Genomic DNA, 13,139 nt, shown 5'->3' on the forward strand with positions numbered 1-13,139 from the left:
AACAATCGGACTCTGTTTGTGTGGCATCTCAGAGCCACGAATTATGTAATGAATGAATGAATTGGAGTTAAGTAAACACAGACTGAGCATTGACTAGAAATCTTTTTGATTCATCTTACTGATGGCAGCAGTTTCCTTTGGGGCAGATCTACTTAAGATGTAGGTAGTAATACAGGAAAGCTTTTAAAACTCCAATGTAAAAAACCTAGTATTGGAATTTAAAAAAGCAAATCAAAGAAAGCAAACACAGAAAAAAGGAAACATTAGTGGTGTCTCCTTCTGTCATTCCTTCCCCTCTCCTTCTCTTCCTTCCTTCAGTTTTCCTTGGATGTAGGAGTGAACAGTTTTTTGATTCTTAGAAATTGTTTTTGGTGCAAATGCTGAATGAATGGTCTGTAAACAACAGCAACAACAAATCAGTATACTAGATGAACAACTTAAAAACATAGGTAGATACTTACTAATTTGCAATTTGTGTTTCTCATATTTTCTAGGTTATATTGTTTGAATTTAAATGACTTCTGGATTGTTTGATTGTGAACTAGCGTGTGTTGGAGTCTTTTATATTCGTATATTTTTATTTGTACAGTGTGGGTTATTCTAGATCAGAGGTTGGCAAACTTTTTCTGTAAAGGAGCAGATGGCAGGCTTCCCAGGCTCTGTACTTTCTGTCCCAGAGGTTCAGCTCTGCTGGTGAGTGTCATAGCAGTCACAGACAGTCTTTATACAGATGGCTGCAGCTGTGCTCCAGTGAGACATCATTTATAAAAACAGAGTGTGGACTGGATTTGGCCCATGAGCTATAGTTTGCCAACTTCTACTCTAGATTACAAATTAAACAGTAATCTTTGGCAAATAGATTCTTTTCTGTAAACATACATATGTGTATATGTATATATACACACACTATTTATCATAACATGAAAATATTAAAGAGGTAGACTCATGTTTATCAATATAATTACAGATTTAGTATATTAATGTGTTAATGAAAGGTGTATACATTTTTTAAGGATTATATTAACAGATAATAGGAATGCATTGAATGCATTGCTTTACTAATGGTAATTCCTTTTTTCCTAGCCTTTCATTATATATAAACAAAATTAAATCATTAGGATGCATTTTAAAAGTTTATCAGATTTATTAATGCTAAGATACTTTAAAAAATCAAAGTACATATTTCTTAATATAATTTTCTTAGAGGGCTAGAACTCCTGTTTGGAATCAGTATTCCAAACTCCTCTATTTGGAACATAAGTAGGCAGTCCCATGTATGTACCACTACATTAGGTTTGCAATCATATTCTGATGATTGCATCTTTTCTTATCTGTGAAATGAGGAAAAATAATTTCTACCTGACTTGGTTGTATGAGCATGAGATGCTGTTTGTAAAGTGGTTAGCACATGATATATATGATTTATAAAGTCTGAGAATTGGTGAGATTGGCTAGGAAGAAAAGGGCAAATAGAGAACACAGTGTTCTGGGCAGAATCCTGAAGAAAAAATTTTGAGATTGCATGAGAAGCTGTCAGAGGAGGAAAACCAAGCCAAGAGAGAATATATCTTAAAAGAGGGAATGGTTAATTATGTCAAATGTTGTTGATTGTCACAGAAAGAGTAGTCCATAGTAAGGAGTGACGGGAGATGATAGGAAGGGTTTCAGTGGAGTAGTGAGAACAGGAGGAGGAGGAGAGTAGACTGAAGAATAAATTGGAGTTAAGTACAGCCTGTGAGCATTGAAGAGTTGTTTTGAGAGCTTCTACTGTGAAGAGGGTGTTCAAGTTGGGCAACAGTTCTCCAGTGTAGGAATGACGATCTGGAGGTATGATGAGGCTCAAGAGAGTGAGGTAATTGAGGGAGGCAAGAAGGGATGGGATTCAGCGTTAGGTGGAGAGGTTGATTTTTTTTTTTTTTCTTTTTTCTCCTTTAGATAACAGGGGTATTTCATCTATTCTAACTGGAGACAGAGAGAGAGACTTCTGTATTGTAGTAGAATAAGATGGGAGGATATTCCATCTCATAATGTCTATTTTCTCAACAAAGTATGAAGGATAGTCATCAACTGAGTGTTATGGGCTGGAATGGGAGTATTAAATAAGATGAGAAAGATTTGTGGGGACAAAAGTATAAAACAGTTACCTTGGGGAATGGAAATTTGAACTGATAGGGAGGTACAAGGAGTTATTTCTTATATGCAAAGTGAAATTCTTCAGATTGATTATGTGATTTTTTTTTTTTCCCCATGACTTCTTTGATCCAACATTGTTTTTTTTTTTGCTGATGTTAAAGTAAATGATTTAGGCCTGGATTTATTGCATTGTAAATACAACATACCACTTGTACAAGTTTTTTAAACTTAATTTGAATTTTAATGACTTTCATAGTAATATATTCACATAAATAGTAATGATAATATCAAAGATGCAGACTTTCATGAATATCTATATCTATTCTTTTTAACTTGTAGATTGTTTGTTCACATTAATTTGGTTTTTTATCCTGACACTGATCTATTAAAATATCCCATTCAGTTTTCTTCATGTGAGTGCCCCTTTTTATTCCTAGCATTTTTTTTTCAAGCAGTCATTTGTATTTTATTTTTTTATTTTTATTTTTTTCATTTATTTTTATTAGTTGGAGGCTAATTACTATTCCTAGCATTTTTGAACTGTAAGTTAAACAAGATATTCACTGCACAAAATTTTGATACTTTTGTATAGTGTTATAAGATTTAAGAAATAAAATACATTTAAAATTTTTTATGAAGTAACGTGATGTAATATATGTGTACAGTGTTTAAATTCTTTTGCATTTAATCTTATATAAATACTGTATGGTTTGTTTCATTTAGATTAAAAAATTTTTTATTTTATGTTTGGCTTGCTGAATCTTTGTTGCTGCATGGGCTTTTTTCTAGTTGAGGGGAGTTGGGGCTACTCTGTAGTTTGGAGTAGGTGGGCTTCTCACTGAAGGTGGCTTCTCTTGTTGCAGAGCACAGGCTCTGGGGCACACAGGCTTCAGTAGTTGCAGCTCCCAGGCTCCATGGTTGTGGAGCAAGGGCTTGGTTGTCCTGTGGCATGGGGTGTGAGGGGGGCGGTTATTCCTGGATCAGGGATCAAACCCATGTCTCCTGCATTGGCAGGCAGATTCTTTCTATCACTGAGCCACCAGAGAAGCCCTCTTTTGTTTAGATTTGATTTAACTATCTATGTTCATCTTTTTTACATCTTAGCTTTTTTATTTGAAATTTAGTTATGTTCCTATACAGAGCAGATTTTTTAATTTTACATTTTAACCTAAGCAGGGACGCTTTACTTCAAAAGAACTTTTATAGTTGTATGTTTATTTGATATTGAATTGAATTATTGAATTGATACATCTTTTTTACTTTATGTCCTCTCTTTTGTACATTTTTTGGAAGGTTAACATTAAATTTTAATTTCTCTATTTAAAGATATAAGTACATACATCTTTGTCTAATTATTCATCAAAGTAGTTAACTTTTCCTTTTCCTTGATGGTAAAGAATTTAGTGTTTTGACTTTTTCTCACTTCCTCCCTTTCCAAGTCTTTATTTTTTAATATAAAATTATAAATCATGTAATTTTATTTTTAAGTAGTTTCAGTTCTTCAAATCTTTTCCCTCTTTGAAATAGCATAGTTTATGCTATGGAAACTGCTATAAAAGTGAGAGTGACAATGACTTGAGTGGCATTTTTACTAAAGTAATGATGGTGGAAGGGAAAGAACAAGCTTCAGATAGAATCTTTTCTGGATCTGTTGAGTAAAAGAGTGTTTTTAAACATCTTCTAGCATTTAGAATATGCCTTTCAATGTTTTTCTCAGTGAAACCTCAGGACTGGAGTGGGGCTTTTCTTTTGGTTTCATGGTTATTTTAAAGACGAATAGAATTTTTTTTTAACCTTACCTGAAATTTTATTCTTTAAAAATGAAATGAAATCCTGTTATTGTTTTTTTTTAAACTGTTTTTTTATTAACATATAGTTGATTTACAATGTTGTGTTAATATCTTCCATATACTAGAGTGACTCAGTTATACACACAGGTACAGTCTTTTTTATGTTCTTTTTCATTATGGTTTATCTCAGAATGTTGAGTATAGTTCCCTGTGCTATACAGTAGGACCTTGTTTATCCGTTCTGTATGTAACAGCTTGCATCTACTAACCCCAAATTCCCAGTCCGTCTCCCTCCTCTCTCCCTCCCCCAGGGAACCACAAGCCTGTTCTCTGTGTCCGAGTCTGTTTCTGTTTGTAGATAGGTTTATTTGTGCTATATTTTAGATTCCATGTGTAAATGATATCATATGGTATTTGTCTTTCTCTTTAAAATCCTGTTACTGTTGATCAAGTTAAGGTGTCTAAAGATATCATTCCTTGTGCTATTGAGAAGTACTTCATCTGGGGGTACCTGGTTTTCCCTGTGTAGTCCCCTGCCTAGATTACCTGATTTTATCATTTAACACTTGTGAAGTATTTCGTAGACATAAAATAATATGGGGGTCATGTTGTTTTTTTATAACTTATATAAAGTGAAAATTCATTTTCCATATTCTGGGTAAGAAATAGAACAGTGAGAATATCTGTGAAGCCCATGGTATGGCAAGTTTGTTCTATGCTGGGATAACCCACTGTACCAGTTTTTTTGTTTTCATTTCTTGAGTTTCTTTCTTGTGTTTTTATATTTTTAAAGTCACATATGTGTGTGTATCTCTAAACAGTATATTTTAACTTCTTATGAATTGTATCATGTATGTTCTAACTTGCTGCTTTTGCTTCCTGTTTTGAGATTGATCCATAGTGATGAGCTTAATGGTATGACTGTAACAATTCTTACTCATTTGCCACTTTGTTTGATGTTCAAATAATGTAACTCTCAACATTCTTGTGCATGACTCCTAGAGCAAATGTATCAGACCATATGCCCTGTAAACATTTCTGCCTAGAAATAGTTCCAGGTCATGGCTATATACACAGGTACATATTCAGTATTACTGGATAATAGCTTTACCCCCCGAAGTGATTGTATCAACTTGCTCTGCTGTTAGCAGTGTGCAAGTTACTGTTCTATAGCTTTGACAGTACATGGTATGTCACGCTTAATATTTTGCTGATTCATGGGATAAAATTGTACCTTGTTTTGGTTATAATTTATATTTTCTTGATTACTACTTAGATATCTTAAAGTCGGGTTTATTGTCAACCATTGTATCTTGTGTGAAATATTTGTTCATGTGTTCTGTCCATTTTTCTCTTGACTTTTAAAAAAAAATATCATTCATACATATTGAAAACAGTTTCCTCCCAGTATGTAACTTTTATGTTTTAATTTTTTTTGAGACAGCTTTTGGTGCATAGTAGTTGTTAACTTTACTGTAGTTGTACTTATCAGTCTTTTTCTAGACTTTTTCTAATCTAATGCCATAAAAATCTTCTGACCTTTTGTAAAACCTTACTTTTCTCATATAAATCCTAGAATTAATTTCTGTATTTTGTTTGGAGGAGAGGTTTGGTGTCTCACCACAAAAAGACTGAGTAGTCCCCGTTTTTTAAAAAAATAATTCTCTGTATTGTCTATTTTGCTTTCTTCCTTTAAATGGGACAGTTTTTGAAATACTTAAGTTGTATTGTTAATAGCTTTAAAGGCTGTGGAAGATGATTTAATAATTGTTTTACTTTCCCCCTTCCTAGGTTAGTGACTTTGGAAAACAGCCCATGTATTACACCAGAGTTGCTTCGTATATTTCAGAATATGTCACCACTTCTGGGTAAGTTTTAAAACATAAAATTACTACTGTTTTAGAGGTAGCTGTAAATTATACCTTCCATTTTTAATAAACCCTTGATTTTAAGATATAAGTTGGGTAGTATTTTAATAGTCTCTGAATTTTTTTCCCTACAGTATAACTTTTTAGAACTATTTCTGTGTATTAAAGAGCAAACACTAAATTTACTTAATTGAAAAGTCATTTCATGTTATATCAGTTGTTCATAAATGAGCTCTATACATATTTCTGATTTAGCTAAGGAACCACTAAAATAAAGATGATTAAATATTAGAAAAGTATTTATTGTTTGTTGAGGTGTTATTTATGTATGAGCTTTAAACAAGGAAGCTAAATTTTCTTTTTTAAAAGTTCTTTATTTATTCGACAGAGTCAGGGCTAGTTGTTGGGTCTTAGATGTGGCACACAGGGTCTTCTCTGTGTGATTTTCGTCGTGTCTTGTGGGATCTTTTGTTGTGGCATGTGGACTCTAGTTGTGGTGCGTTGGCTTAGTTGCTCTGAGGCCTGTGGGATCTTAGTTCCCTGACCAGGGATTGAACTCTGCCTCTGCATTGCAAGGCGGATTCTTAACTGCTGGACCACCAGGGAAGTCCCAGGAAGCTTAATGTTTTGAAGCAACACTTTTGACATGTGACACTAGAGAACTAGACACTGTGCTAGGATTAGGCTCTTTAGTCTCTGTTAGCTACCATGGATGATATGTAGTTTGATTCTTTTCTGAATGTGAACATGTATGCTGATGATGCTTAACCATAGAAAGCCAATGCTTGTCTGCTACATATCCGCTACCATTCACAAGTATGTGATATCTTAAATTTACAAAAAATACTGTCTATAGAGTTACTTTGTGTGTAATTTTTACCAGTGCAGATTCACATTTAAACCGTATAGACTATTTAAGAGTTGTATACAGTGCTATTTACTGACCTTTTGCTTCTTTTTCAGTCTGCAAACTACTGCCATTTAAAAACATCGTTTATTTACAAAATGTAAAAATTGTTTATGCTTATTCCATTCAGAGTTCCCAATCTTTCATACTTACCCATGAAACGTCTTTTAATTCCTTTCTTTTGAGGAATCTAGTGCATTGTAAGACACTTAATAGCATCCTTACAACTCACTGGATGCTGGTTTTAACAGCCAAAGTTTCCAGACATGGCCATATGTCCTCTAGAGGGCAAAATTGCCCATGGTTGAGAGCATTTGAATTAAATTATTCACAGTCTGAAAATAAATACAGATCTATTGCATGGTCAACTCCTCTTGATACTTGGACCAGACAATAACTTTTTTTTAAATCAGAGTTTTACTAGGAACTCATAGATACAATGAACAGTGTTCAATATACTTGAAGATAAATTTGTTAATTTTAGGGCTGTTTTTTTACTATTAGTATGTAGTATTTATTGAAGATAGCATTCTTTAGTATAAGCTGTACTTGGCATGATGGAGACATGGAAAACAGTATAAAGTGACTTAATTGCTTTTGCTTGTATACATCAATCTAGAAATAACTTTTAAAATATCTGTGAGAAGAGATGGGAACTATGGTTTTCGAAATCAAATCTTTCTTAAATATTGTTTACTTCTTCATAGACCTTGGTAAAATTTTAGATGGCAGTGATTTAGAAATTATACGTGGAGACATACCCAGAATGTAACCATTCTGATTTCTTAAGTGTAGACCTTCTGCCTTATTTATCACAGTGGTGGCCAAGTAGTTTGCTGTTCATTGTTTGTCTGTTAAACAATGTGCCCAAGTTCAGACTTGACTGGACTTGCTCCTTAAGGAGAAAAAGACAGTGTGAAGTTTTCCTAAGGATAACTTTATCCAATATAATTGTCTATCCTTTTATCCTGACATTTTATCTTACTTCTATTGTGAAACGGCTTCCCTGGTGCCTCAGATGGTGCCTCAGAATCTGCCTGCAGTGCAGGAGACCTGGCTTTGATTCCTGGGCCTGTAGATCCCTAGAAAAGGGGTTGGCAAACCACTCCAGTGTCCTTGCCCATGGACTGAGGAGCCTGGCAGGCCATAGTTCATGGGCTTGCAAAGAGCCCACGACTGAGATACTAACACTTTCGTATATCTAGGTGACAGCCTTTGTTATTTCTGTCTTTGATTAGCATGGTAACGAGTTGGTTAGTCTCTGTCCTCTCCACATTCTCATTTTAACTGATATGTTCAATCCTAAAATATACAAAATAATTCCTTTGAAACATTTTGAATTTGGGGTATGTTTTTCATCTACTGATAAAAATATATGCGTGGGTTCAGTTCAGTTGCTCAGTCGTGTCCGACTCTTTGCGACCCCATGGACTGTAGAACACTAGGCTTCCCTGTCCATCACCAACTGTCAGAGCTTGCTTAAACTCATGTCTCAGGAGTTGGTGATGCCATCCAACCATCCCATCCTCTGTTGTCCCCTTCTCCTGTCTTCAGTCTTTCCCAGCATCAGGATCTTTTCCAATGAGTCAGTTCTTCACATCAGGTAACCAAGTATTGTAGTTTCAGCTTTAACATTAGTCCTTCCAGTGTATATTCAGCACTGATTTCCTTTAAGGTTGACTGATTGGATCTCCTTGCAGTCCAAGGGACTCTCAAGAGTCTTCTCCAACCCCACAGTTCAAAAGCATCAATTCTTCAGCGTTCAGCTTTCTTTATAGTCTAACACTTAACATCTGTACATGAGTACTGGAAAAACCATAGCTTTGACTAGATGGATCTGTGTTGGCAAAGATACGTCTCTGCTTTTTAGTATGTTCTCTAGGTTGGTCATAGCTTTTCTTCCAAGGAGCAAGCGTCTTTTATGGGTCATTCTCATCAAAATAGAATATCTTCTCACTTTGTAGGATATGAGTTAGATAAGAACCCAGAATCTACACTTCTGCCAGGAAACATTTTTTAGTCTGTCCTTTCGCAAGTGCATGTGATTTCTAGAATAGTAGCAATACACAAAAATAAACTCAAAATGGATTAAAGATCTAAATGTAAGACCAGAAACTATAAAACTCCTAGAGGAGAACATAGGCAAAACACTCTCTGACATAAATCACAGCAAGATCCTCTATGACCCACCTCCCAGAATATTGGAAATAAAAGCAAAAATAAACAAATGGAACCTAATTAAAAGCTTTTGCACAACAAAGGAAACTATAAGCAAGGTGAAAAGACAGCCTTCAGAATGGGAGAGAATAATAGCAAATGAAGAAACAGACAAATGATTAATCTCAAAAATATACAAGCAACTCCTGCAACTCAATTCCAGAAAAATAAATGATCCAATCAAAAAATGGGCCAAAGAACTAAACAGACATTTCTCCAAAGAAGACGTACAGATGGCTAACAAACACGTGAAAAGATGCTCAACATCACTCATTATTAGAGAAATGCAAATCAAAACCATAATGAGGTACCATTACATGCCAATCAGAATGGCTGCTATCCAAAAGTCTACAAGCAATAAATGCTGGAGAGGGTGTGGAGGAAAGGGAACCCTCTTACACTGTTGGTGGGAATGCAAACTAGTACAGCTGCTATGGAGAACAGTGTGGAGATTCCTTTAAAAACTGGAAATAGAACTACCATATGACCCAGCAATCCCACTTCTGGGCATACACACTGAGGAAACCAGATCTGAAAGAGACACGTGCACCCCAATGTTCATCGCAGCACTCTTTATAATAGCCAGGACATGGAAGCAACCTAGATGCCCATCAGCAGATGAATGGATAAGGAAGCTGTGGTACATATACACCATGGAATATTACTCAGCCATTAAAAAGAATACATTTGAATCAGTTCTAATGAGATGGATGAAACTGGAGCCCATTATACAGAGTGAAGTAAGCCAGAAAGATAAAGACCAATACAGTATACTAACGCATATATATGGAATTTAGAAAGATGGTAATGATAACCCTATATGCAAAACAGAAAAAGAGCCACAGATGTACAGAACAGACTTTTGGACTCTGTGGGAAAAGGCGAGGGTGGGATGTTCAGAGAGAATAGCATCGAAACAAGTATATAATCAAGGTGAAACAGATCACCCAGGGTGGATGCATGAGACAAGTGCTCGGGGCTGGTGCACTGGGAAGACACAGAGGGATCGGGTGGAGAGGGTGGTGGGAGGGGGGATCGGGATGGGAAATACATGTGAATCCATGTCTGATTCATGTCAATGTATGGCAAAAACCACTACAATATTGTGATTAGCCTCCAACTAATAAAAATAAATGGAAAAAAAAAATAGTAGCAATACAAAATGAAAAGTTTTAGATTAAGATGATATTTTGGGATCATGTTTTGATTTGTATAATAAATACATGTAATCTATATTCTGTTTTATCATTATTGTTTGTGATAAGACATGTAAAATAGGACTGCATAAACATTTGATCATGCTCAATTTTAACAAAATGGTTTTTTGCTTTGCACTTTGAAAGGAATACCTAAAAACAATATTATTTTCCTACACTATTCTGCTAATAATACTTTTAAGAACATTTTCTATGTGTAGGTTTTTCATAGGGGAGTGGATTTGAATAACAAAGTCCAAGAATTGAGAATTATAATTTTCAAAGTATAACAGGCACTCCTTTAAGTAGAGTTATGTGTTCAATGCCAACACAGTAGACACTCAGTAAATGCTTGTTGAATGAACCCATTTAAGCAGATGTCAAAATATGATGGTAAAATGATTCAGTTGCATGTGGTTTGTCATACTGGTACTAGAAATTTAATTTGAAATGAAAGGTTGGATTATGTAGTTATTTTCTAAAAGGAAAGAAAAGGGAGCTTAGTATTTTCTAAGTTATTTTAACTAATGGGAGGTATATGGAAAGCATTAAGCAACAGGTTAATGCCAGTTTTTAGATAGATATTGATATACTAGCAGTCAGAATAGCATTCAGAAAAAATTTGTAAAGAAGGGCATGTAGCTTAGCTTTAAATGAATCGCTTCATTTAAACTGACTTTAAACAATTAATTAATTTGTTCTTTATTATTATTGTTATTTTGGCAGAACTGAGTTCAGAAAGTCTCAGAACCTGCTTTAAGATCATCAATGGTTATATCTTTTTATCATCAACAGAATTTTTACAGGTATGTTGTAGTTTTTGCATTGTTAGAATTTATATAGTTATTATTTCATTGTTTCCTCTTTGAAATCAGAAATCTTATTTTGAAGCTTTTTCAAAGTTTAAAAGATTGATTTATTACTTTGGTTGGGGTGATCATCATAAGCATTGCCTACTGCAAATGTGATGCAGTTCCATGAATTACATTATTTAACACAGAAAATATGCTCTACATATAAATATATCCCTACATTGCTATAAAAATCAGAATAACAGTAAACTGTATTTTTGTTTCTTAAACTTTTCCCTACAGAGTTCTAATTGAAATTTTATATACTTAGAGCTTTAGTATCTAATACTCAAATAGATTATGAGTCCCAAATTCAATATTATGCCTTTTTTGATATTGCAGATATATTCATATGTATAATTTGACTTTTCGTTGCATTTCAGACCTATGCAGTCGGTCTATGTCAGTCCTTTTGTGAACTGCTAAAGGAAATTACTACAGATGGGCAAGTTCAAGTGCTCAAGGTAATGACTATTGTTGTAAGTTTTCCATCTGTATTTTGTGAAATTAGACCTTCATTTGGTTTTAGATGATTGAAAGAAGGGGAAAGGTAATTCTAGACAGAATATTTTCTTTTAGCAGTATTAACTTGGTGTAATACGTCTGGACTAGGGGTCTGAAGTCTGATTGTGCATATAAGTCACCTGAAGATGTTGTTAAAATGTAGATTTCGCATTTCTACCTAAGTGTCTGCTGATGAGTCCCCAAAGTCTCCCCCGCCCCTGTCCTGAGACTTCACTTTGTGTAACAAGGCTTTAAAAACTTATAAATTACCCAAAGGGTGGTGACGTCTGATACTTCTCACCTGTCCAGTTTGTTCACCTGCTTTTGGGATACAGTATCCCACTGTAATGTGGTACTTTTAATTTGGATTGGCTATTGAATTTAGAGTACCAAGTTTGTATGAATTGTGTAAAAAAAAGAACCAATGTCGCATCATTACATTGTATACCTGAAGCCAATATAGTGTTATATGTCAGTTATATCCCCATTAGAAAAAAACAACTGATAGGCTGTGAGTTAATTTTTATGCATTATATCTTTATGGAATCACTGTATCTCTATATATTGTATATAATTGTGTATAATTAAGAACAGACTCTGAGTTATCTATATATCTACATATTAAAGATATGAATTGTATCAAATGTATATACTTGTATATCAATATTTAAATTATATGTTAATATATCTTTACATGTTTATGTGTGGTTCACACACACTTACTTTGTATGGAACTTTCTGAGAAGGTGTACTTGTCCAAAGCATCTATTTTTTGTTTTTAATTTCTTAGCTATGTTTTAAGTCAGATATGAGAGCTGGTTGGGTGAAGTGTTATTTTAACATAACCAAGTAGCATTTTTTTAATGTGAAAGTCCTGGCTTTAGATCCTAAAAGCTATTTGATTTTCTCCCAATGAAATGAAAATGTGTTTTCCCAGAAAGGTTCATTGTTAGAAATACATTAACCACAGTAATCAAAGCAGCAATCCATAGTATATTTTGGGAAACTAAGTGGGTATTAGTTTGTATAGATAGTAAAATTTTCTACCATATTAACCAGCCATTGGAACTTATTCAAGCATCACACTATTTAATGTGCTGTTCTTCAGACATTTATTATACACTTAAATGCACATATAAAGCTGCAGGTATCTGTGTTAGCATGGATGTTAATTTGATTTTCAAATGGCTGCATTTACTATCACTGCTGATTATTCAGTTTCACCATGTGGGGCAGTTCAGTTCAGTCACTCAATCATGTCCGACTCTTGGCGACCCCATGGACTGCAGCACGCCAGGCCTCCCTATCCATTACCAACTCCTGGAGTTTACTCATATTCATGTCCATTGAGTCAGTGATGCCATCCCACCATCTCCTCCTCTGTCGTCCCATTCTCCTCCTGCCCTCAATCTTTCCCAGCATCAGGGTCTTTCCCGGTGAGTCAGTTCTTCCCATCAGGTGGCCAAAGTACTGTAGTTACAGCTTCAGCATCAGTCCTTCCAATGAATATTCAGGACTGATTTCCTCTAGGATGGACTGGTTGAATCTCCTTGCTGTCTAAGGGACTCTCAAGAGTCTTCTCCAACACCACAGTTCAAAAGCATCAATTCTTCAGTGCTCAGCTTTCTTTATAGTCCAACTCTCACATCCATACATGACCACTGGAAAAACCA

At 34.7% G+C, this 13,139-nt stretch overlaps 1 protein-coding gene across 1 annotated transcript in view; it reads left to right on the top strand.

The window, feature by feature from the left end:
* Nucleotides 1-13,139, top strand: part of IPO11 (importin 11) — a 188,390-nt gene that overhangs the window by 95,217 nt on the left and 80,034 nt on the right. The window contains exons 22-24 of the mRNA XM_065905431.1: nt 5,715-5,791; nt 10,838-10,917; nt 11,346-11,426. Coding sequence (XP_065761503.1) covers nt 5,715-5,791; nt 10,838-10,917; nt 11,346-11,426 — 238 coding nt within the window. The remainder of the gene's footprint in view (nt 1-5,714; nt 5,792-10,837; nt 10,918-11,345; nt 11,427-13,139) is intronic.

The sequence above is a fragment of the Muntiacus reevesi genome, chromosome 14 (genome assembly GCF_963930625.1).
Source record: "Muntiacus reevesi chromosome 14, mMunRee1.1, whole genome shotgun sequence".
NCBI classification, from domain to species: domain Eukaryota; kingdom Metazoa; phylum Chordata; class Mammalia; order Artiodactyla; family Cervidae; genus Muntiacus; species Muntiacus reevesi.